The sequence below is a fragment of the Delphinus delphis genome, chromosome 1, assembly GCF_949987515.2.
Source record: "Delphinus delphis chromosome 1, mDelDel1.2, whole genome shotgun sequence".
Classification (NCBI taxonomy): Eukaryota; Metazoa; Chordata; class Mammalia; order Artiodactyla; family Delphinidae; genus Delphinus; species Delphinus delphis.
Genome location: NC_082683.1, coordinates 37,586,554 through 37,614,222, shown reverse-complemented (window position 1 = coordinate 37,614,222; position 27,669 = coordinate 37,586,554). Strand labels below are relative to the sequence as shown.

The 27,669-nt window shown below is 38.2% G+C and overlaps 1 protein-coding gene across 5 annotated transcripts in view; it reads right to left on the bottom strand.

Annotated features, from left to right (window-relative positions):
- MAST2 (microtubule associated serine/threonine kinase 2) overlaps positions 1-27,669 on the bottom strand; it is a 208,701-nt gene that overhangs the window by 91,601 nt on the left and 89,431 nt on the right. For all 5 annotated transcript variants that reach the window (XM_060021430.1, XM_060021437.1, XM_060021460.1 and 2 more), the window contains exon 4: positions 25,615-25,646. In XM_060021430.1, the coding sequence (XP_059877413.1) occupies positions 25,615-25,646 (32 nt within the window). The remainder of the gene's footprint in view (positions 1-25,614; positions 25,647-27,669) is intronic.

The window sequence follows — 27,669 nt, the reverse complement described above, 5'->3', positions numbered from 1 at the left end:
GAGGAGAAGTGGCCAGAGCACAATCAGCACTAAATGGGACTTGAGTGAGGGATAGGGTTGGAGCCGATGTGGGTGAAAGTATGAGCCGGTTTACTTCAGATCCTCGACAAAGAGCAGAGATTCTGACAAGGTACCACAGTAGAAGACAGAGTCAGTGATAATTTCTCAGCCAAAAAGAAACATTCAAGGTGGGTTAGCTTAGTCAAGAGGATCAAGAAAAGTAAGTGGTCAAAAATCATTCTCAAATATCATACCCAGTACCAATGCTGGCACAGAATGACCACTGAGTCTAAAACTTAATCCACAAAATTAAAACCAAAAATTTAAGCTTTGGATAGTCAAAGTATTTAGATTGGCTTCTGGGAAAATATTGTAAATTTACTATAACTCATCAATTAGCAAGCAGTAGATAATATTTTGTGTTCAATGACTAAAATTTCCTAGAAAAATTTGTATGTCAATAAAAGTAAAACATTCTTAATAGTTTTTAAGTTGTTAGATTACATTTACAATAATACCAAGTTACTTAGCTAACTTTTGCCTAAGGAGTACACCAAATAACGTTACTTTACTCTGTATAATAAATTTTGCTTCTATTTAAAATTTTGTTTTGTAGGTTACTTCTTCCCCCTAAAAACAATCTAACCATCTTGATGTGTTAAGTCCTAAAGAAGACTATTAAGTGAGATCATTAGACTGAAAACTGACAGATGGTAAATATGAATTTCTATTTTGTTGACCATTTATAGACTTGTCACAGATGATGAAAAAGAACTGACAGATGCACAGCATTTAATTTGCTATAGTAGTGGCATAGCTTTCTATACAAATACCACATTTAACTAGAATATTTTATTTCCAAGATAGGAAAAAAATTAAGTATCATATAAGCACTTGTTTTAAAATGATATTAGTTTCCTGTATTGTTATTGCTGCCTGTTTGGATTTGGTGACATTCTGCTTGTGTTTAATTACATATATTCAAAGGAAATCTTCACCTTCCTATGTACTATCCCTCTAGCTGGCTTCAGTATATTTCTCAGATGAGTATTTAATATGAGGATATAGTAGGATAGGAAAGTGGATGGCAGACAACTATTTAAAATTACAGCCATATCCAAATTTCCACAAATTCAACATATTTTTAAATTACAAGCAAAATATTAATTTTAATTAATAAAATATTAATATTTTTGATTAATTTTTCACTTTCAAAAAGAATTTTCACTTTGCTAAAGAGCTCTAAATAACACCTAAAGAATTTAAAAAATCAGCTCCCTAGTACAGGTGACCCTTGAACAATGCAGGGGTTAGGGGTGCCAACTCCCCTCGCAGTTGGAAATCCGCCTACTTCACAGTCGGCACTCCATATCTGAGGTTCTGCATCTGCAGGTTCAACCAACTGTGGATCGGGTAGTACCCTAGGACATACTTATTGAAAAAAATCTGTGGTATAAGTGTGTTGTTCAAGGGTCAACAGTATATATAAGCTAGAGCTAATCAGAACATACAACAAGACACTTTTCTTGTTAACCTGAATAATATTGCTTTTACAAAATTCTGGAGTCTTAAATCTTATCACATAAGACGAGGCTTAGCCATTTGATGAATATATAATAAGGATCATAAAAAATCTATGAAAACCAAATCTCATTCTTTTTTTGCTCTTAATTACCACTCTGCAAACTGGTTAGACTCTGGGCCTAGAGTCTAAAAAGGATTGTTTGGAAAAGGAAAGGTGATTGATAAACTACTTCCTAGATCCTCAGGGAGAGTTTTCCTAATCCAAATTCAAAGTCACTAAAACAGATACAATGATTACAATTACCAGTATACTAATGTTCGGTGAGCATGATTTTTAACCCCTTATGTTTTCTTAAACTACAAACTTAATTGAAATTTTTCCAATTTTGCTCACAAGTTATCTTTACTTTAAATGACACTTTAGTTGATGAAGCTTCTCTATTGTGGTCTTTCACTTCACAGTTTTAATGTGGGGCTAAACCATTTTTTTAAAGTGTGCCAATCCTTCCAATTATATACTCCAAATAAGCTTGATTTCCCAATGTCTGGTAGAATCATCAGTTCAATCAATGAGCATCCACTAGCACGGAAGGGCAAGGACCCAAAGGAAGCCCACTGATGAAGTCTGCCTACTTGAGTAGCTATGCTGTCTCCACGTAACCACTACCCTTCAGGGGAAGAAAATCTGAAGTGCTCTCCCTCTGCCCTGTGAGTTACAGCAAAGGCAGTTCAAGACAGATCGCTGAGGTGGCATGGATTCTAGGGCACTTCTTTCCCTGGTTCCCTAATTTGCTGATCAATTCACTCAGTACTTCTTCATTAAATAAGCCTGAGCAGCTCTTGGGAAAGCTACCCTGAAGTGGAAGTCTTCTTCCATTCCCCAGCTTCAAAATCCTTACCTAAGTATTATTTCTATATTGGTCAACATAGAAATAAAATTCAGGTCATACCCTAAAAGACTCAGGCTTGGATCTGCAAGGGTAGAGATCTGAGATCCTGAGCTGACAGGCCAAGGGCAGAAATACAATACCCTCTCTAGTCAAAGGCAGAGATACTTTCATTTCCATTTGTTTCTCACATTCATGGGGCTTTGACACTAACTTTACATACATACTTGCTTGCAAGACAGGAAAAAAGGATCTTCACTGTTAACCCAGCTTCCCAAGTACCTAAGAATCACTAAAAGACATCTAACTCAGTTTTCAGAATTAGAAAACCCCATATGCCTCTGCCAGGGATCACTGTTTTGACCTTGAATCTATTAAGCCAGCTCAGCCCTCTTCCTGACAGGCATCTCCAAACCAGAGTCTCTTCCAAGCAAATGAAGGCGTGTTAGTTGGCATTAGTTCTTTTCCTGACACCTGCCAGTTTCCACTCAGAGACCCCAGCCTCCTTACTGAATCCGCAGGCATGGTGCTCCCAGTCTCTCTCTCCTCCGTTTCATGATTTTCCTGGCTACTCAAGCTTTTGCCCTCTCACACTTGGAATCTTGGCAGGAAGTTCTCTCACACAAGGGGTATGCAGTCATAAACCAAAAGAAACTTACAAAGGCTTCCCAAATATAAGAGAAAAATTAAAGCACTTTTCTTCAAAAACATGATTTTCAGAACCCCCCCTTAAAAAGACCTAAGACCACAAAAGGCAGCAGTGAGGCAGAGTGAGGAGTCCCAGATCCCAAATGAATCAGCTGTCCTCTGATCTGCCTGACATCATTCACACTCAGCCTGCAACAAATCAGAGCCCCAGGGAGCACCTTGTTCCTCCTCAGTGACAAGCATCAAATCCCCTCCCCCACAAATCAGCTGCAACCTCCAACCCTGAGACCTGGCAACAATAAAGGCTCTGGCAGAAACTGCACATACCAACTTGAAAACTCACACTGTGACAGAAATACTATTAACTCAGGAGGCGTGGGCCAGACTATAACAGCTGTTGCAGCGGGCAGGGGAATGGAACAAAGCATATTAAGGATCCCAAATCAGTAAATAATGAGCTAAGAATATGTGGGCATTTCTGCAACATTATTCATTCTCAAACCCAGGCCTGATGGAGGATGACAGAGTTGTAATGTTGGGGCTCAAGGCATAGTTATTATTCAAATTCAGAATCTGACCAATTTAAGTAAACTCTGTACTCCTTCTTTAGACTAAGTCCAGCATCATTTTAAATTCAACTTCTATTACTCTCCAATTACTTAAATAACCTTGTGGTAAAAAGAAAAAAAAAAGCCATAAGGAAAGTTAAGGAAAATAAGCCTAGAAACTATTTAGTTTAATTTCATCAGAAACTATTAATGAAATAATTTATATGGCAGATGTTATACAAGGTAAGGTGAGGTAAGCTGCAAAAGAACTGTAAAAAGGGTAAACCACTGAACCTTTGCATGCTTTGATTTGCCCATCTGTAGAATGAAAATTACTAAGGTACCTAAGAGGTATGTTGTGGTAAAGATTAATATATGTAAAACAGAAAACTGCCTAGCACAGAGGAAGTGCTACAGAACTGTTAGCTATTATTGTAGCTCTTACCCTCCCAGGAGGGCAAGCTCCCAATCTAAAGGAGAAGATAAGTGCAAACGCATAAGAAACCATCTGACAAAAAGCAGCCTGGCCAATTGATCAAGTAAACTACTGAGCTAAATACTGACAGCTAAGGGAGCTGAGATTAAGCAAAAAGTCTTGGTCCCCTGCTTCGGAGCACCTGCCAACTCTGATGGGCTCCTCTCATTCACCTGGATGACAAACAAAGTATGTCAAACTGGTTTTCTAGGGTAACATTCAAAGGATTAATTCATACTCCAACCAGTGCTTTTTTAACTGCAGGTCACAACTCTTTAGTGAGTCATGAGATCAATTTAGGAAGTCGGGACCAATATTTTCTTAAAAGGGAAACAGAATGAAATAGAATAGAAAAGAAAATATTGAAGTGCTTCACACAGATTAAGGATAAGAATTATTTAGTGAAATTTGTGTGTTTGTGACAACTGTTATTGAAATATGGATAATATACAAGTGTAAACATGTGTCATGGTTTACAGTGTAAAAATCTATTTACTTCTGAGGGTCATAGTCTAAAAAGTTTGAAAGCCACTGCTCTAATGACCCAAGCAAACCCACCCCACCTGGCAGCTACAGACACTCACTTTCCCTCTCCATGTACCAGCCCAGTCATTTGGCTCTCACAGCTCCTTTCCAGAATCCCCTGTTCTCTATAACAAAAATGGAAACACTCTCTCAGAAATCTAGCACCTCTGAACAAGTACTGGGTCCCACTTTGGGAAAGTCTCGTGATGATATGAGGGTCAGTCACAGAAGCCCACACTCCCACATCTAACAGACTAGCTGCGATCTATCTCCATCCCAAGCCGAGGCCATGCAGTTAAGGCCACGGTCCTGAGTTTCTACTCAATATTCTCCACTCGCCAATACCCAACCCCAGGCTACTTAATAATAATAGTAGTAGTAATAATAATAACAACAATAATGGAATAACAGCACATATATCATAGGGCTGTGATGAGGACCATTTGGTTATTATGCGTGGAGTGCTTAGAATAGAATCTAGTAAACAGTAATTACTTACAAATGTTGGTTGCTTTATGTCGTTATTATTAACATCACTTTTCATCCAAGAAATGCAAGTTAAAACCACAATGAATAACACTATCCACCCACTTAGATTGGCCTTAAAATTTAAAGTCTTACTATAACAATTGTTAGTATAGATGTGGGCCAACTAGAGCTCTCACTATCACTGGTAGGAGTATAAAATGGTACAACCATCCCAGAAAATTATGTGGTGGTTTTTACAAACCTAAACATACAGTTATCATTTATCATTTGACAAGGATGGAGGAAGGGCAAAAAAAAAAAAAAAAAAGAAAAAGAAAAAGAAATCTAAGTTTGGCTATTTGGCTCTTTCACTTTTTAAAAGATTAAAAATATTTTAGCCAAAAGAAATTCCACATAGCAGATACAATGAAAGTAACATTGCAATAAAATATAAGGAGATTAAAGCAAAAAAGTGGAAAAAGTAAGTTTGCATGATGTATTCATTTTCTGTTGCATAACCAATTACCACAAACAGCCACTTAAGACAACACATATTTATTATTTCACAGTTTCTGTCAGTCAAGAATTCAAGCACAGCTTATCTAGGTCCTCTGCTTAGGGTCTCACAAGGCTGCAGTCATGTGTCACCCAGGTTGCATTCTTATATGGCAGACTGGCTAGGGAAGAATCCATTTCTAAGCTCAATCAGGCAGTTAGCTGAATTAATTTCCTTGTGGCTATGGGACTGAGGGCCCTAGCTTATTGCTGGATATCAAGTGAAAGCCAACCTCAGCTCCTACAGGCTACCGTAGTTCCTTGTCACAAGGGCTTTCCCAGCATAGCCGCCTACTTCACCAAGCCAGTACAGACTGTTTCTATGGTAAGTCTACTAACTAGACAAAGTCTTATATACCATAATATAGCCATATGAATGACATCTTGTCACTCTTACTATGTTTCATTGGTTAGAAGCAAGTCACAGGTACTGCCACACTCAAAGGGAGTAGGATTACACAAAAAAATGAACTCCAGGAGGAGGAGACTACAGGGGCTACTTTAGAGTACGTTCATCATGCATGACTATGAAGAAGATTCACCAAAAAATAACCCCAAACTGATTTCTATAGACTACTTTATTAGCACCACCACAGATCAAGGTTTAGTCTGCTGTTTTTGGTTTTCTTTATAATATCCCAGCACTGAAAACATTAAAGGAGATCTTTTTTTTTTAATATTTATTTATTTATTTGGTTGCGCCGGGACTTAGTTGCAGCATGCAGGATCTCTAGTTGCGGCATGAGGGATCTAGTTCCCCGACCAGGGATCGAACCCGGGTCCCCTGCATTGGGAGTACGGAGTCTTAACCACTGGACCACCAGGGAAGTCCCAAAGGAGATCTTAAGACATGTCATACAGCTGCCTAGCTACTGCTTTAAGAGATGGTGAAACTGCAACATAAGTGGCAACAATTTATAAGGTGATATTAAAATATTGTTTAATATCTTGTGACAACAATAATTTACCATGAGACTCCATTACAAAGTCTGATGTGTGAAGTTCGTGGTTCATTTCTAAATCCATGTATTGCTTTTAAGAAATCTTTTTTGCCAATTCCAATTTCTACTGCTACAGCAGAACAAATAACCTCTAATTTAAAGAAAAAAAATCTAAGAAACAAAATGACTCAAGAAAGTCTATTAAGCTGGTATTGTCAAAATAACACAATTTAAAATTTTTAATATATTTAACCTAGTATATTCAAAATATCACTCCAATATGTAAACAATATAATCCTTAACAACACACTTTACACTCTCTTTTCCCAGTCTTTGTGATATAATTGACATAAAAACAAAACAATTTATAAGAAGATCTTAATTACAATATAGTGGCTTTGCTAATAAAGTCAAGGAAAAGTATGGACATTTTTATAACATGAATTGTTTGCCTTTACTGCTCAAACAGATGAACACCTAGATGGGTGCAGTATTAATTCAATTATCATCTTTAATATTTTGCCAACTTTCAATCATATAAAATTGATAATGGAAAAATTCATAATTGGTTGTAATATCTGTCTGTTTCCCTCCTTAATGATGAGGCTGTCTTTCTCTAACCTTTTAATGTTTTCATTTTATATCTGGATGAGAGCCATGATTTTATCTTTTTTGGAAAATTACCTGTTAAACAGTGTTGGAAGTCTTCCACCAAAATGTCCAATGGATTCACCTCACAGAGCCACGTGAAAGAAGTGCACCTCATGTGGACTGCCCAGGCATTTCTTTTCTCGAATTTGAGAGGTAAATCTGAAGTGGCGATCTGAAGTTGGCCTAGTCTCTCCTTTTCTAATTTTAATTTTCCTCTATATAATTCAGTTTTGTTTTAGGTTTGTTTATGGCTGATAAGTTACTCCCACAGTGGTAGTAGCAATGACTGGGATACTGTTTTTATGGTCTGACCACTCCTGGCTATACACCCAAGAGAAATGAAAACATATGTCCATAAAAAGACTTGTATATGGGGCTTTCCTGGTGGCGCAGTGGTTGAGAGTCCGCCTGCCGATGCAGGGGACATGGGTTCGTGCCCCGGTCCGGGAAGATCCCACATGCCGCGGAGCGGCTGGGTCCGTGAGCCATGGCCGCTGAGCCTGTGCCTCCGGAGCCTGTGCTCCGCAACGGGAGAGGCCACAACAGTGAGAGGCCCGCATACAGCAAAAAAAAAAAAAAAAAAAAAAAGACTTGTATATGAATATCATAGCACTTTTATTCACGATATCTAAAAACTGTAAATGAAAACAAGCAGGACCCTGTAGGGCCCTCTGGGTGACAGACCTCTCCATGTCCCCTGTTTCTTGTTTGTAGAAAAAGGCTTTAGTCTTCTAGGCCTTCCCTGAGTTCCAAAGAGCAGACTTAAGCAGTTACTAATTAGGGAAGTAAGGGAATGCAGAAACAAAGGAAAAGCAGTCAAGTAAGAAAAGTAATAATAGTTTAAACAATAGTTCAGCAATAAAACAGAGTCCTAGCTCCTTCTTAAGGGATATACATAACAATCCAATGCATATCTTTGAGTTGCAGGAACTAAGACCTCCCCACCCAAGTGGAGGATGGTGACTACATGCTGAGCACAAGCAGGTAGACCCCAGACTGCTCAGAACCAGAAGGCTGAAGATTAAGATTAACAAAACATCACCCTGTTACCTCACCACCAACAGCCAATCAGAAGACAGTCCATGAGCTGACCATGCACCCTGCAATCCCACCCCTAATGTTGCCTTAAAAGTCCTTTCCTGAAAGCCATCATGGAGTTTGTGTTTTTAGAACATCAGCTGCCCATTCTCCTTGCTTGGTGCCCTGCAATAAATGCTGTACTTTCCTTCACCACAACCCAGTCAGTGTCAGTAGACTGGCTTTGCTGTGTGGTGGGCAAGCATATCCAAGTTCAAGTCAGTAACAGAAATAACCCAAATATCCATCAAACAAAGAGTGGTCTATTCACACAAGGTATACTAAGTATTAAAATGAACAGGAACACCGAAGCCAAATATAAAAGAGTAGATACTGTATGATATTCACTTATATGAAATCCTGCCACAAGCAAAACTCATCTAGAGTGCCAAAAAGCAGATGAGTGATTGCCTGGGACCAAGAGGTGAAAGAAGAATTGACTGCAAAACTACACAGGCAATATTTGGGGTAATAAAACTGTTCTGTATCCTGGTTGTGGTGGTAATTGCATGGTGTATATGAAACAGGAGGAAAATGGGCAGGGCACAACCTCTAAAAGCATGACATAGCCCTTAAGGACATGACAAAAACTGGTTAGAACCGATTAGGTCCAAGATGGCAGAAGATTCGACTTCTCGTAGATCTTGTGCTTCATTATACGCTCATAATACATTATGGGCATCATAATACCTTAGCATATGCTAAATGACACATCCGCCAGAGCCATGACAGTTTCAAGGCAGACCATAAAAGGCCAAAAAGTGGGCGGTGGCCCAATTCCTATAAATCTCTGTCCCTTTCCCAAAATGGTTGGAATAATCCTCCCTCTTGTTAGCCTATGAAATTACCCAGTCCATAAAAACTAACCACCCCATATATCAGGGCCTCTGAGATGGCCCACACTCTGTCTGTGGAGTGTGTTTCTCCCATGGCTGCTCTCACTTTCCAAGACAGCCCCATGCCCTGGGGCTACCCTTACCTTTTGAGACAGATGGCATTCTGTCTATGGAATGTGTTATCTCTCTAAATAAATCCATTTCTTACCTATCACTTTGTCTCTCATTGAATTCTTTCTGCAACAAGACATACAGAACCTGAGTTCCATTAAGTCCTGAGACCAGGTATGTGATCTCAATTAAAAGACAGTGGGTTCAAGTCCCAACCTGGGTTCTGGCCAGGTTCGAGTCCTGCCCCATGGGTTCAAGTCCCGGTCTGGGTTCTGGCTAGGTTCGAGTCCCAATCTGAGTTGTGCAGTTTCATATATATTTCTCAAAATTCACCAAGCAAAACTTTTTGGTGACCCCCAAAGAGCTTATTTCTATGGGTAATAACTATCAATAATAACTGTGCTACAAATGGAAACTGAAAGGTTTTGTACGTGTGTGTTTGGCTTAAACAACAGACATTTATTTCTCACAGTCTGGAGGCTGGGAAGTCCAAGATCAAGGTGCTAGCAGATTTGGTTCCTTGTAGGGCCCACTTCCTGGGTTGTAGCCAGCAGTCATCTTCTCACTGTGTCCTCATGGCAGAGAGAGAGGGGAAGGCAGAGGAGGGGGGAGGGAGAGGAAGGGGAGAGCCACAGGTACTTTCTGGTCTCTCTCCCTCTTCTTAAAAGGACACTAATCCCATCATGGGTACCCTACCCTCAGGACTTCATCTAAATCTAATTACCTCTCAGACGTTTAAAAATGTTTATCTATTGATTCATTTGAAGAGAGCAATGATAAACACATTACATGTTAATATCATCTTAGTATTACTATAAAATTAAATCTGATCTGACAACACCCTAAGAACTGTCCTCAAGTAAAGTGTAAATATGTTCCAGAATATGAAGCAGAATAATAAAGAACAAAAGTTGGGAAGTGATTTTTGTTTGCCATGGTTTATAATACCATGCCGTGAGTCTGAAAAGCTATGAACTGGTTAAAATCTTAGCCAAGTCTGCTCAACTCTGATGGGCCAGTTTCCCTGGTTTATTGTTTATTGCCTTCACCTACCTTATTAAAGTGTATTCTTTTTTTCTATGTAAAATGCCCAGATAGCAAATATTTTGTGTCTTAATAGAATAACTTTATTGGCTTTATTCTGACTTATTATGTCCTTAGTTATTTAAGAAAACACGCAAAAGAAGGTTCCTCATGAAAAAGCTGAGGTTATTCAAAATTGTGTTACCTTCTATGTTTATTTTTAAATATTTTATTGTCACCTTGGTTAAGTAACCAGCTTTGTTTTTCAAACACCAAACTCTTATCTTTGTGTTTTCATTGACAACTCTTTGCAGTTTAGCCTTCCCCAAATCACTTCCTAAATATAAGAAACAGTAAAATAAAACTTTCAGTATATTCTTACCACCTAAAAATATCTTTGAGATATCCCAGAACATTCCTGCAAAAATCACAAAGTGTTCTTTCACATTTTTAGAGAGATGCCAGAGATAATTTGGTTTGATGTTTTACTATTGATGAGTTTCATGGGAAAAGTTGTCAAATCAGAAAAGATGCTCAGCCTTCCCTAGTTGAAATATGTACAGCTAAAATGCTATGAATATAAATATTCTAGAAACTGTATAATTATGGGAAGTTCCTAGAGATTTGTCAATGCCCTTGCTATCCCACAACGTGTTTCTGTTTTATGAGTCCTCATGGTGTTTTGCCAGATTTTAGGAAATAATAGTTTAGTGTTTTCAGTCTTAATTTCAGTTATCATTTAAAATGCTTACTTGGTAGAAGCCTTACTTTTAAAATCTAAATCTAGCAACTTCTAGGTCAATGGAATTTTATAAAAATATATTGATAAATGTCCAGCATTTACTGCAGACTTACTAAATCTTTTTACTTGATATCCTTAGTTTGGCCTTGGTATGTTCTCTGCCATAAGATTATTATGTTTTATATCAAGAATTTTTCCTCTGTAAAAGTTATGTTCATCCATATTTTTTTGAATTGGTTTTATTCTTTCTGTTCTGCATGCTACAGAAACAACTTAATTCCCTGTTAGTTGCATTATTCTTGTTATAAACTCTCATCAGACCTTTCACATTTAAAAATTGTCCATAATAAACTGACCACAGCTCTTTTAAGTCTCTGTCATTTATGAAGAGATTTTGTTTTACACTGATGCTAGCATGAAGGCTCCATAATCAACTAGAAGCCAAAATCTGTGTTTTCAACAAAGAATTGTCTGAGTCCCACGGAAAAGGACTGTAGCAGGTATTTCACACTATTTGACACTTCAAAGAATAGACTCTTGGGTACAGGCTTCTGATGCTATCACTTGGACAACTGGAAAACTTTCAGACCATTCCAGTGGACTGAGTCAGAATTTCCAGAGCTCTTTTTAGTCAAGAAGCAGACTACCAACCTAAGATCCAGTGAAATGAAAATTAATTACACTAAGACTGAATGAACTAATGAGGGATGACTGTAGTTTGTTTGGAATACTGTCTTAAAGTCTATTTTCTGGATATATAAGGAAGCCTACTCTTTCTTCTTAAGCTATCTAAATCCTTAATAATTTGCTTTTGTAAAAGGAAACATTTCTAAATCATATCTGATTCTCACTGACTATCCCCAATGGGACTTGAGAAAGTCTTACTAAATTTCCTTATTGAATCCCCTTAAAATAAAATTGTAAAAAATGGTTCTGCAACCAAAAGTTTGTCAAGATGTCATATTTGAGAATGCTACTTATTTAATCAGGTATAACAAACCACTTTAAAAGAACTAAGTTTGACTTTTTGGAGTCAATAAATACAAAACCCTCCCAGGAAAACTGGCCTGGTACCTGGCTTTATAGGGTCCAGCAGATCACCTCCTGGCAGACCCAAGACCCTTAGGACATTTTTAAGGACCCTGAAAACAGAAGAATCCACCCAAATTTACAGGTACTACAGATGAAATCTGATAAAGAGTTTCTTTTTTAAAATTAATTAATTTATTTATTTTATTTTTGGCTGTGTTGGGTCTTCATTGCTGCGTGTGGGCTTTCTCTAGTTGCGGCGAGTGGGAGCTACTCTTCGTTGCAATGTGCGGGCTTCTCAATACAGTAGCTTCTCTTGTTGCAGAGCAGGGGCTCTAGGCACACGGGCTTCAACAGTTGTGGCACACGGGCTCAGTAGTTGTGGCTTGCGGGCTCTAGAGCACAGGCTTAGTAGTTGCGGCGCACGGGCTTTGTTGCTCCGCAGCATGTGGGACCTTCCTGGACCAGGGCTCAAACCCGTGTCCCCTGTGTTGGCAGATGGATTCTTAACCACTGCACCACCAGGAAAGTTCCTACCTTCGGTTTTATAAATGCTAAGGATGAGCTGTCTCTGAGATATCCAAGTACATTATAGTGAATTGGTAGTTGCAAGGTCAAGACATAAACGTGCATATGATCAGCATAATGATAACTATTTTCAACATAACGGTAACAAAACAGGTTCTCACGAATTCTCCATTTTCAGGTCTGTGTCCACATACTTAGGGCTCACTGACAAACCATGCCCATTGTTTAACAACAAAATGGTTCCTATTGGGAAATTAGTAATAACTGTTGCTCATCCCTGCCAATCTCTGCCAATCCCTGCCTTCCCACTGGAGAGGTAGAGAACCTATGTAAGATCATTTCCTGTATAAGCCCAATTTTTAAAAAAGACTGCTAAACGTAACACAAAGCTATTACTCTGGTCTTCAAAGTCCTTACAGGTACCAAAATTTCCTGATTTGCAAAGTCCACACAGAAACTAAAGCCTTATATCAGGCACCACTGACACCACACAAAGGATTTACTATGTGTAGCAGGTGGTATCTCTTTTTAGCACATTCTCCAGAAGCATTCATCTAGGCGAATACCATCAAGTTGCATCAGAGTGGGAAAGTACATGACACTGTTTCACATGTCAGTTTCACAGTGGTAAAGCTTGATACAGCAAATCCTTGAGCCCCAGGAACTCCTCCCTGCACACTGCCTATCATTGCAGACACCTGGCATTTACTTTCATCCAATATCTGATGTCCTAGCCCACTGAACAAATGAGTAAGCCAGCACTGCAAAAAGGTAACTATCCTAAAGAACTCTTAAGTTTAATAAAGGCCACCAATAGCAACACACACACACACACACACACACACACACACACAGCATGACAGGTGCTGTAGCTACTTCTTCACTCCTACAGTCCATTCTTTACCTCTACTGACTGTTCACAGCCTCAAAGAAATAAAGACATTTCAAGAAATATGAGGCCAATTACCTTGAGTTGTAATAGGTATTAGAAAAGCTTAACTTTCTGGGTAACTAGAGACATAAACACTATTTACATTGAGCTCCTAAGTGTAGGGTCTAGGTATTGGTGCTGAAATTCACAAACAAATAAACAAAAAATCCTATGTGAAAGGAATTGCCAAGAGGAGGTCCCCTCCACAGAGCCAGGCGAGGGAAGTCATTCAGAGCTGTTTCGATTGAGAAAAAGCAAAATACAATATTCCTATGGCTTGGGTAAACAAATATAAATAGCTTTAGAACTTCATTTTCTTTCAAATTTTTTTCCACAGATATGTACACTGTCAACAAACTTATCAGCTCCTCTAGGTCTGGTATTCTAGACTAGATTTTTTAATGCATTAAAAAATACCCAGATGAGTTTAAATATGAAATAGCTTTCTAAAAATGAAAACAATTTAATTTCGGGAAGCTACATCTAAAATAAATGGTATGAGCCAGGCCAAAAGAACTTTCATAACCAATCTTGCCCCAACAAAGCCCTTATCGTTGCAGGCCTGGATGTTCTCATTCCCCATATTGGAATTTAGTTGCTTTCTTCTCTAATGTGACCAAAGCCAACCATGAATATCCTGTGGCTCTTCTAAGGCACGCTATTGTTCTTTTAACTTGGTTTAGGATCTTAACTAATTTGTTTTTCTGAAGCATTTACAGTTTCTAACAGGTAATTATGGACTGCTAATAATAAGAATAATAAAAAACAACTACCATTTTTTCCAAGTCTGCTAGTAATAGGCATTGCACTAAATGCTTTAACAATAACAAATAGTTGAGCGCTTAATTGAAGGCACTATGCCATACACTTTACATGCATAATCTTTTACAAATAAAGTGAGGTACCTGAGGCGACTGTGGACAAACTGTCAACACTCCTGTTTAAGGCCAATACCCCCACATGTACCTAGATGGTCTCCATTTTTGCTTACTCAAGAATATTCCAGCAGTTGTTCTCTCCTCTCCTGCATCAACTTCTCCTTCACTACTGGATAATTTCATTGACATACAAATAAGATGTAATATCTCCTATTTATGTTTTAAAAAGAGGGAGGGACTTCTTTGGTGGCGCAGTGGTTAAGAATCCGCCCGCCTGCCAATGCAGGGGACACAGGTTCGATCCCTGGTCCGGGAAGATCCCACATGCCATGAAGCAACTAAGCCCGTGTCCCACAACTAATGAGCCTGCGCACTAGAGCCCGAGAACCACAACTACTGAAGCCCACAAGCCACAACTACTGAGCCTGCAAGCCACAACTACTGAAGCCCGCATGCCTAGAGCCCATGCTCTGCAACAAGAGAAGCCACCGCAATGAGAAGCCCACACGCAGCAACGAAGACCCAACGCAGCCAAAAATAAATAAAATAAAATAAATAAATTTATAAAATAGAGGGAAAAAATACTCAACTCTATAACCTTTCCAGGTGTCACCTGATTTCTAAAATCCTCTTTTCAGCAAATCACTTTGAAACAATAGTATAGACTCACTACCTTCTCTCCAAATTATCAGAAGAGGAACATGAGTAATTCATTGAAACTCTATATACCCTTCACTTACCATTAACAACTGTTAACATTTTGTTACATGTGCTTTTTTCTCTCCGTTCTCTTTCCCTCTCATTCTCTCCCTCTCTTGCTCTAACACACACACACACACACACACACACACACACACACATATACACACTTATTTTTTGTTAACTGAACCATTTGAAAGTCAGTTGTAAACATCATAATACCTCCTCTCAAATACTTCCACAATTAATGTTCTTGGTCTAAGAATAAGGAACAACCACCACACAATTTTCACACTAAGGAAATTTAACACTGGCACATTTTCACCTAACGGAAGTCCACATTCAAATTTCCTCAACTGTCCCAATAATGTCCTTCAACTATTTTTTAAAATCCAGGATCCAACCAAAAATTAATCAAGAATTACATTTATTCACCAAGTCTCTTTTCTCCAATACTCTAGAGCATATCCTTAGTGTTTGCTTGTTTGTGGTCTTTTACAACTTCAACATTTTTGAAGAGCTCAGGCCAGTACTTCTACAGATTATCCCCTCAATTTGAACTTCCCTGACTGTTTCCTCATTCATTAGATTGAGGTTAAATATTTTTTAACACAAATAACACATAGGTAATACTGCCTCCTATTCTGTCTTGAGCCCATTCAAATCAAGCTTTGGACCCATCTCTGATTAATGTCACTTGCCAATGTCACCAATTTGGTCTTCCCTATTACTAACCCAAAGATCAATTCTTAGCTGGTCATCTTACATAGCCTTGACACACTTTCTTCTTGTGTCTTTGGAAACACCGAACACTTTCTCTTGGTTTTGTTGCAACCTCACTCAGACGGTCCTTCTCAGTCTTCTTTACTAATGGATTCTCCTTATCTCTTAAGTAAACATGAAGTGCCCCAGGGCTCAGTCCTTAGATAACTTTTCTATCTAGATTCACTCACTCACCAGGTCAGTGCTTCTCAAACTGGCTGTGGTGACAGGCCAAGTGAAATTTCCATCCATTCACAAACCATTGCAAAATACAATAAATATGAAATAACAGAAAAATGATCAAATGCCTGAAGGTCACAACAATGTCAAATTGCTTACTCTAAATTTCTGTACTTATTAACTCCTGGCAAACTGGTAACAAACAGTTCATGGATCATCACCAGTCAGCTGACCACACTTAAGTAGCATTTCGTAGTTTATCTCAGCCAATCACATAGCTTAAATATCATCTATATGCTGTCAATCCCTAAATGTATATCTCCAGATCATATCACACCCTTGATCCCAGGATTCATATATGCAATTGCTTTATCAACACTCCTTCTTGGATGTCAAGCAAGCACCAAAGTTCTGATTCCTCCAACAACCCTTATCCTGCCCCTCCCAAGAGCAAAAATAACAACAACAACAAAAAAAACCCTGCTCCACTCACAATATTCTCTACTTGCTCAGTAAATGGCAACCATATCCATCTACCTACTCAGCCCTAAAACCTTACCATCACCCTCAATTCCTCTCTTTCTCTCATATACCAAAATTAATAACTATCAACAAATACTGTCAGCTCTCTTTTCAAAATACATCCAGAATCCAATCACTTCTCACCACCTAAGCTGCTACCACCCTGTCTAAGCAATCATCACCTTGACTGAATTTTGTAATTGTTTCCTCACTTACTTTGCAGCTTTCACTCCTACTCTCCCTACAGTCTGAGCAACCAGTGACCTTGCTAAAACCTAAGACAAGAAAAGGTCTTTCAACAAATGGTGCTGGGACAACAGCTATGCACATTCAAAGGAATGAAATCGGACCCTTACCGATACCACATATAAAAAATATACTACATATAAAAATAATACCACATATAAAAATTAACTAATAAGGAATCAAAGACCTAAAGTAAGAGCTAAAACCATAAAACCCTTAAAAGGAAACAGAAGTAAATCATCATAACCTCATTCTAACTGTTTTCTTAGATTCTGTATTTGTCTATTTGGCATCCATTAATTGCTAGCCAAACTAACAGCCAAACTTATTCATATCTCCTCTGTAATTTTGCAAATAGTGTTGCAAAATTGCTATTACAAACTCTCCAATCAATCCTGAGTCCACATTCCCAACCACCTCCTTTATCAAACTCGCAGACATCAAGCCATTATTTCATCTGCCCTATATCACTCAGGGCCAAGTACCAAACAACTAAAGACCAGACCTCTAGCCCTGAACCCGCCAACATTATTCAAAGTAGCCAGTCCTATACTGTTTACCCTGCCCTGCTTTGCCTTTCCTGTGGAAACCCCAATAAAGACTCTCTGGCTTCCCCTTGCAACTTTCTGCCTCCTGACCAAACCTGGTGCTTTCCCCACATGGCCCTGCATGGCATGGCATGCCCCTTCTCTTGAGGAAACTATAATAAATTCTTCTTTCAATAGCACTAGCCACTTTGTGTCATCAATCAGTTACCTTCATAAATTAAAGCACAGGAACAAATCAGATCTTAAATTAGGCAATGGTTTCTTAGATATGATATGATATCAAAAGCCCAACCAATGAAAAAGCAGGTAAACTGGACTTCATCAAAATTACAAACTTTTGTGCATCAATGGTCACTATCAAGAAAGTAAAACAACAACCCACAGAATAGAAAATATTTGCAAACCAAGTGTCTGATAAGGGTCTAGTATACAGGATATATAAAGTACTCTTACAGGGACTTCCCTGGTGGTCCAGTTGTTAAGAATCCGTGCTTCCACTGCAGGGGGTGCGGGTTCGATTTCTGGTGGGGGAACTAAGATCCCATACGCCACATGGCGTGGCCATAAATAAATAAACAAATAAATAAATAAAGTACTCTTACAATTAAACAATAAAAAGACAACTCACATTTTAAAATGGGCAAAGGATTTGAATAAACATTTCTCCAAAGAAGATATGCAAAGAGCCAACAAGTACACAAAAAGATGCTCAACATCATTGGTCATTAGGGAAATGCAAATCAAAACCACAATGAGAAACAAATTCAGCAAAGCTGGAGAATACAAAACCAACCAGTAAAAATCAGTTGCATCTACACACTAACAATGAACAATCTAAAAAAGAATTTAAGAAATACTTCCATTTATAATAGCATCACAAATAATAAAATATTTAGGAATAAATTTAACTAAGGAAGTGAAAACCTGTACACTGAAAACTACAAAACATTTCTGAAAGAAATTAAATAGAAAAACATCCCATGCTCATGGATTGGAAGACTTAATATTGTCAAGTTTGACAATATCACCCAAATCAATCTACAAATTCCATGCAATCCATATCAAAATCCCAACAATTTTTTTTAGAGCAGAAATAGAGAAACTCATCCTAACATTCATATGGAATCACAAGGAACCCTGAATAGCCAAAACAATCTTGAAGAACAAAGTTGGTTCTTGATTTCACGCTTCTTGACTTCAAAACTTATTACAAAGCTACAGTAATTAAAACAGTGGGGTACTAGCACAGGACAGAAATACACACCACAGAATAGAATAGAGAGCCCCCAAATAAATCTTCACATGTATGGTCAAAAACTTGACAAGGGTGCCAAGACCATTCAATGGGTTAAGGACAGTCTTTTCAACAAATGGTCCTGAGAATACTAGATACTCATATGCAAAACAATGAGTTAGATACTTACTTTACATCATAAAGAAAAATTAACTCAAAAGTGATCAAAGGCCTAATTATGAGAGCTAAAACTCTTAGAAGAAAACACACGGAGGAAATCTTTATGACACTGGATCTGGCAATGATTTCTTGGATATGACACCAAAAGCTCAAGCAACAAAAGATAAAATAGATAAATTGAACTTCATCAAAATTAAAAACTTTTGTGCATCAAGGATACTATCAAGAAAGTGAAAACACAATCCAAAAAATGGAAGAAAATATATACAAATCATATACTTCATAAGAGCTGAATATCTAGAATATAGAGAGAATTCTTACAACTCAACAACAAAAATAAACAGACCAATTAAAAAATGGACAAAGAACTTGATTTCTCCAGAGAAGGTTTACAAATGAACAATAATCATACGAAAAGATGCTCAACATCACTAGTAATTAGGAAAATGCAAAATAAAACCACAATGAGACACCACTTCATACATATTAAGATGGCTATTTTTTTAATTAACATATAATTGATTTACAATATTGTGTTAGTTTCAGCATAGTGATTCAGTATTTTTGCAGATTATACTCCATTATGGGTTATTACAAGATAATAGGAATAATTCCCTGTGTTATACAGTAAATTCTCATTGCTTATCTGTTTTATATATAGTAGTTTGTACCTGTTAATCCCATACCCCTAATTTGTTCCTCCCCACTTCCCTCTCCCCTGTGGTAACCACAAGTTTGTTTTCTATGCCTGTGAATCTGTTTCTGTTTTGTATATACAATCATTTGTATTATTTTTAGATTTCACATATAAGGGATATCATATAGCATTTGTCTTTCTCCTGTCTATCTTATTTCACTAAGCATAATATTCTCTAGGTCTATCCATGTTGATGCATATGGAAGAATTTCATTCTTTTTATGGCTGAGTAATATTCCATTATGCACACATACATATATGTATTTCTATATATAACATCTTCTTTATCCATTCATCTGTTGATGGACACTTGGGTTGCTTCCATATCTTAGCTATTGCAAATAGTGTTGCAATGAACATTGGGGTGCATGTATATTTTCTAATAAGTGTTGCCATTTATTCCAGATATACACCCAGGAGTGGAATTGCTGGATCATATGGTAGTTCTATTTTTAGTGTTGGGGGGGACTCTCCATACTGTTTCCCACAGTGGCTGCACCAATTTACATTCCTACCAACAGTGTACGAGGGTTCCCATTTCTCCACATCCTCTCCAACACTTGCTATCTGTAGACTTTTTGATGATAGCCATTCTGACAGGTGTGAGGTGATATCTCACTGTGGTTTTGATTTGCATTTCTCTAATAATTAGTGGTATTGAGCATCTTTTCATGTGAAGATGGCTATTCTTTTAAAAATGGAAAATAACAAGTGTTAGCTAGGATGCAGAGAAACTGGAACCCTGGTGTATTCTGGTGTATTGTTGGTAGGAGTAAGAAATGGTGCAGCTGCTATGGAAAGCAGTATGGTGGTTCCTCAAAAAGCTAAAGAACTGTCATATGATCCAACAATTCCACTTCTAGGTATCTACCCAAAATAACTGAAAGCAAGGACTCAAATAGGTACTTGTACATCCATGTTCAGAGCAGCATTACTCACAATGTCCATTGATGGATAATGGATAAACAAAATATGGTACATACATACAGTGGAATATTATTTAGCCTTGAAAAGGAATGAAGTACTGACATGTGCTAAAACATGGATGAATCTTGAAAAAGTTATGCTGAGTGAAAAAAACCAGACACAAGAAGCCACATCTTATATAATTCCATTTATATGTAATGTTCAGAACAGGCAAATCTATTGAGACAGATGTAGATTAGGGGGACTTCCCTGGCAGTCCAGTGGTTAAGATTTCACCTTCCAATGCAGGGGGTGAGGGTTCGATCCCTGGTTGGGGAGCTAAGATCCCACATGCCTCCCGGCCAAAAAAACAAAACATAAAACAGAAGCAATGTTGTAACAGATTCAATAAAGACTTTAAAAATGGTCCACATCAAAAAAAAAAAAAAAAGACAGATGTAGATTAGTGGTTACCAGGGGCTAGAGGGAGTGTAGAATAGGGGAGTGACTGCAAAGGAGTAGGGGGTTTCTTTTTGGGTGATGAAAATGTTCTAATTGAAAGTAGTAATGATAGTAAGACCTTGTGAATATGTTAAAAAACAGTGAATTGTGTATTCTTAAATGGTGATTATACAGTATGTGAATCATGTTTCAGTAAAATAAATTGCCCTTCCCCCAAAACTCTGACAGAGCACATCATTTCTCTGCTTAAAACTACCCACTGACTTTCTGTCCCAATTAGTATAAAATGCAAAGTCCTTTCTGTGGCCCACAAGGCATTACAAAATCCAGCTCCTGCCTCATGTTCTTCTACACCCTCCCACCCCAACACCATTGTTCACTTAGCAACAGCCACTCCAGCCTCCTTTCTATTTGCCAAGCATGTTCCCACCTCAGGACCTTGGCACATGCTGGATCCCTACCTGGGATGCTCTTGCCCAGTACATACATCAACATCACTCATTCCAGACTCCTGTTCTCTACTCAAACATCATCTTAATGAGAAAATTCCTAGAAAACATGATTTAGAATTTCAACCCCTGGGCTTCTCTGGTGGCACAGTGGTTAAGAATCCGCCTGCCAATGCAGGGGACATGGGTTGGAGCCCTGGTCCAGGAAGATCTCACATGCCGCGGAGCAACTAAGCCCGTGCACCACAACTACTGAGCCTGCACTCTAGAGCCTGCGAGCCACAACTACTGAGCCCACGTGCCACAACTACTGAAGCCTGCGTGCCTAGAGCCCGTGCTCCACCACAAGAGAAGCCACTGCAATGAGAAGCCCACGCACTGCAATAAAGAGTAGCCACCGCTCGCCACAACTATAGAAAGCCCGCGAGCAGCAACAAAGATAAATAAATTAATCAACGCAGCCAAAAATAAATTAATTAGTTAAAAACAAAAAATTTCAACCCCTGCCCCACAAAAACACATACCCTCATATCTCTTTATCTGGTTTTATTTTTCTTCATAGCACTCAATACCATGACATATCATACATGCTTTTGTCTGTCCGTCTCTCTGTCTGCTAAAACCTACTGTATCCCCAGTATTTAGAACAGTGCCTGCACATAAGAACTGAATAAATACAGTATGATAGATGCATGGATGGATGGATGAATTTGAACAAATGAATGAATAAATGGAAGCAAAAAGACAAACAGAAATGTAGTAACTTGTTTTATGAAAAAATACGTAGTAAATGGTAGGGCAGAGACTCAACCTAGGTCTGCCTGACTCTCAAGCCCAGGCTCTTTACTTCTATGCTATAATTCCATTTACTAATTTGGAGACATTGGAGGAATTACTTGTTGGGTGGAAGTGCATTTTGTATAATGACAAGATATCACATACATCTCGAAATCCATTTTTTAGTTCCTGTCCATTTTCATGCAACTACCAAATTACATGCAAAAGCATAACAACTGACAGCCTCCAAAATGACTGAACTTCATTTATTTTATATTGCTCAGCTATTTTAACATTATGCTAATTAAATGAATCTGACTCCCTCTCTAAAGACAAGAACACCAAACCAGTTGCAAACTCCAAATCTCTCTGCCATAATGTATACTAGTGAGAACATGCCAAAGGAAATGGGCCTTTATACCTGGTGGGCATACAATAGGTTCTGCTCTTGCAAGAGCCATTCTGGGGCAGAAGCAAACAGGGATTTAAGTACAATACCCCTCTCCTTCTGACCAAGACTCAGAGGACAATTATAATAACTTTTAACTTTCCAGACTAGGCTACAAGGACAAGAAATAATGGGCTAAGTGGTAAGTCACTCGTTTTATTAACATCAGTTTCTCCACACTTACTACAAATGTTTAAGTATTGATTAAACTTATTCAAAACACCTTACGCTTTGTGGTTCTTAATTTCCTGTCTTCTCTACTTCAGATGCTAAGCCATGTTCTGCCTCCTACTGCATACTCCCTGCGAAGACTTGCCCAGCTCTCTGAAGAAGAGGTACCATGGAGTTTCAATTATTTGGGGAGATGACTAAGCACAGAGATCAGGTAAGCCAGCCCCCTCATTTTACAAGTGAGGCATTTCAAGCCCAGAAGTGATAGTTCCTGTTGAAACCACATATAACTTGTTAGTGGCAAAGCCTAGGTTAGTATCTATGTTTCCAAGATTCCTTCCAGAATAAAACTCTTTCTACTCTAATACTAAAGATAAAAAATATATATTTTTCAGGTTTACTTAACTCTAAGTTTTCAAAATAGAGGAATGTGTCTAATTGAATCTTATAACCTCAGAACTTAGATCAGTGCCCAACACACAGTAGGTATTAGTATGTATTTACTGAGTGATCAATTGTTTAAACGGGAGTTACTTTATTAAAAAGTATTTCTGGCGCATTCCCTGGAGGTCCAGTGGTTAAGGACTGGGTGCTTTCACTGCTTGGGGCCGGGGTTCAATCCCTGGTCGGGGAAATAAGATCCCGCAAGCCACGCAGTGCAGCCAAAAAAAAAAAAGTACTTCTGATCTTTATTAATTAAATATTTAAAGGCAGTTAGAATACGCCTAACTTTAACTACAATAAATAACCAAGAAATTCCTCTAGTTTAAAACTAAATTGGTCCTGGGACTTCCCTGGTGGTCCAGTAGTTAAGAATCCGCCTTCCAATGTAGGAGACACAGGATCGATCCCTGGCTGGGGAACTAAGACCCCACATGCCGCGAGGCAACTAAGCCCACACACTCTAGAGCCTGCACCGCAACTAAGACCCGACGCAGCCAAATAAATAAAGATTAAAATTTATAAAAAAGAAAAAATTCAATCAATAATAAAAAAAACTAAATTGATCCAAAAATTCCTCCAGTTTCAAATAAAAATCATTTTCACAGGATATCCTTCCTTCTCAGCAAACTCTATTCATTAGAGGCACACATTCCTAGAAGAAGCTACCTGCCTCAGGACTTAATTCATTTCACCTAACCTTAAGCAAAGGCAAATCTCAGAGAACTTCCAAATAAAGGGAACCAAAAGAAAAAAAAAAAATGACAGAAATAATAGGAAAGTGACCAAGTACAAATATTTGCTGAACGTGATGCCGAAAAGCCACTCTCCTTCAGTTATGTATACCTACTCAGTGTATCATTCCATTAAGAGTCCTGGTAGCGCCCTTGCCCAATTTTTAGAAGACTCAGGACACTTGAGAACCTAGAATTGAGATCCACTGCTAGAAATTAATTTAAAGACAGAAATGTGACTCTTAAATAATGAAATATATCCAAATGTAACCTAATATATTTACAAGAATTCTGAAACTAACACACCTTAGACTAAAACTAAAAAATGAAGCACTACCACATGTATTAAGTGATCTTTCTAATACCTATATATATATAAAACAGGTATCATCATGGTTTATCATTTTATAGATAAGGCAACTGAGGAGATGAAGCAATTCCTCTACATTACAAAGCCAATTAAGTGACATAGCCAAGACTGAACCCTAGGAGTTTGCTGACTCGTAACTCCAGTCTCTTTATATCAAAGCACAGTGAGCTTTCATAAAGCAGCCAAAAGGACTTTACAAGAATCTCAGAGGACAATTTAATCATTGGAGCATTTTACAAAACAAAATCCCAGGATGACAGTAACAGAAACACCATGCGTTTCACACATTTTTAAATGCATATGATACATACATAAAGTATACTTAATAAATAAATAGGAATACTGTCGTCCTCTCTGTAGCCATGTCTCATACATGTCTGTGAGAGACTTTTCAAAGCCATCGTTTTAACACAGCCCTATTCCTTTCGTGTTTCCCAAATCTGGCTCCTTAGCAAAATCACAGTGGCTGTGCTCGCAGGTGCAAAAGTACAGGCTCCCAGGCCCCGACGTGGAGATTTTAAACAAGCTCAGAATCTGCATTTTAACTGCTTCTATTATTTAAATGTTTGTTTTTAATCTGAAAAATAAGCATTCTAGATGATTCTGATTAGCCAAATATGCAGTACTACCCCAACAGAAGTCTTAGAGAAAAAGCAAGCCAAGAAAACCTATGAAATTGCAATCCAGAGACAAAGATTTTTTTTTTTTTTGCAGTACGTGGGCCTCTTACTGTCGTGGCCTCTCCCATTGCGGAGCACAGGCTCCGGACATGCAGGCTCATCAGCCATGGCTCACGGGCCCAGCCACTCCACGGCATGTGGGATATTCCCGGACCGGGGCATGAACCCATGTCCCCTGCATTGGCAGGTGGACTCTCAACCACTGCGCCACCAGGGAAGCCCCAGAGACAAAGATTATTAACGAATTTCCCCAGCCCTGAAGCCAGAAGAGAACAAAAAGGTAAACGACAGCCCTATTCCAACCGTGAACCCAAACGTAGCTTTTTTTGCCCCAACTTGTTGACCTCTCCCTAGTACCATGCTATGGGACAGATGTAGATGCTAAGAGTTTCAATTTTAACATTCTAAAAAAGCTTGACTCTACTAAAACTCAGTAAAGCCCAAAACACAAGCATAAGACTATGATGGGTATTTAAGTGGCAGCTTTCCCCCAGACCCTAGGCAAAAACTGACACAGAGAAGAGGATCTGGGGTGGGGACTGATGAGGGAGAGGGGAGGAGCTGACCTAGTGAAAGAAGTTGGCTGGCCCACTGGTTTCACTGGCCCAGACAGGAGTCCACAGAAAAAAACACTCATGAATGAGAGTCCTCTGAGTGATACTGAGAACAGTCCCCAGGAGGGATTCCTAAGCAGGATATCATAATCATAATCATAATCATCATCTACTTACAAGCTGCCTCTTCTTGGAAGGCTCAACTCCTTCTGAAAAGCAAAACACAAACATAAGTTAGAGAGAAAAAAGGACCCATCTGAGTCCTACAGGTCTGTACTAAATGTCCTAGAAGATTTATAGCATCATATTAATAATGGCAAAAACTCAATATTTCTAAATAATAACCTTCTTCTTTGTCTCTCAAATTTTAGTGAAATAATAAGCAGTCTGGTTAACTATCTATCATCTCATTCTTCCTTCCCAAAACGAATGTCTCACGGAATACTTGCAGCACTTTCACCACTAGATGGAACCAACTGGCCAATGAAGATTCCAGGTATTCACTGGGCCAGCCATCAATGGCTGATGAATTGTAAAGGACTCATATCATTAGAGTCAGTGATATGAAAGGAATGAAACGGAATATTTTCTTTAATTATAAAATATTTTTGACAAATAAATAATAATTTATTATTATTACAATAAATTATTTATTATAATAAATAATTTATTATTATGATAATAATATCACAAAGAGATGACTATACACACCACTGACATGAGAAATAACCCTTGCAATAGCAGATGGGCCCCTGTGACTTGCTTTCTAAATTTATCAAGTCCCACCTCCCACTAGTCTCCATTTAACAACTATTCTTAATTTTTTGTTTATCTTTTCCATAAGTGTCTTTATTTTTATTACATATATCCGTAAATTATTAGTATTGTTTTACACATTTTTAAATTATATACTTAAAACACTGTATATATTCATCTGCTGACATCAATCTACATTATAATTAGGAGATTCACCCATATGAATATATTTCACTTTAGTTCATACATCTATAGTACAGTAGTCCAGTCTATAGATTTTTACAGTACTTATTTATCCATTCTCCAGTAAATGGAAATTTAATTTTCTTCCCATGTTTTTCTTCTCCATCAAAACAATGCTCCTATAAACATGCTGTAGTACTTGCTTCCTCATGCACATGTATAAAAAGTTTCTTGGAAGTATACACTTAGATGTGGCATGAACTAAGTCAGAAACTGCATCAGAAATTGCTCCCAAAATGACTGTACCAATTTACCTTTCCCCTCCAACATTTCCTAAGAGTTCTCCTTTCCAGACTTGTCTCCCAAACTCCTGACACTTATAATCAATTGCCTTCTCAACACTTCAAATCCAAAGTGTCCAAAACTGAATGTGTTCTCTCCACCAAAACGGACTCCAACCATAGCCTTTCCCCATCTCAGATGACGGTAATTCTATTCTTCCTGTTGTTCAGACCAAAACCCTGGACATCTGGACTCTTGTTTTTAACACACCCCACATCCCATCCAACAGGAATTCTTAATGGCTTTAAATTTAAAATACAGCCAGAATACAACCATTTTCCACTATCTCCAAAGACTTACATGCTTACAATCTCTTAACCAAAAACCTTGGATTTAGTCATGTTTTAGAAATCAGAATTGGGGGTGGGTAATTAAAGTAATAGTAATATATATATATATATATATATATATATAGTAATATATATATATATACACACACACACACACACACACACACACACACACATATATATAATATATAACACCCTCAACAAAGACTAGGTCACCAACAAAATACATCAAAAACATTAAGATTTCTCCAGTAAAGTGTATGACAGCCACAATAAATGTGATGAAAACTCTAGTCTCAGTTCAGTTTTGTCACCAGAAGAGTTCAAATTAGGTCAGGTTTTACTGCTAAATGAGTTACAGAATCTCTTGGGTTTTGCTATTATGATCCAAGCCACCATGGTCTCTCCCCAGCCTCACAACTGTCTCCAACTGGTATCCCATTCCTGCTTCTATCCTTAACCCACATGGTCTATTCTTAACAGAGTGATCCTTTTAAAGGTCAGTAAGATCACAACACTCCTACTCAAAATCCTGGAATGGCTCCCCATTTCATTCAAGAATAAAAGTCAAGACCTAAATGGGTGACCCACCACCCTTCCCCAGTATCTCTCTGACCTCCTCTCTCCCATGCAAACTTGCACATTTTGATCCAGCCACACT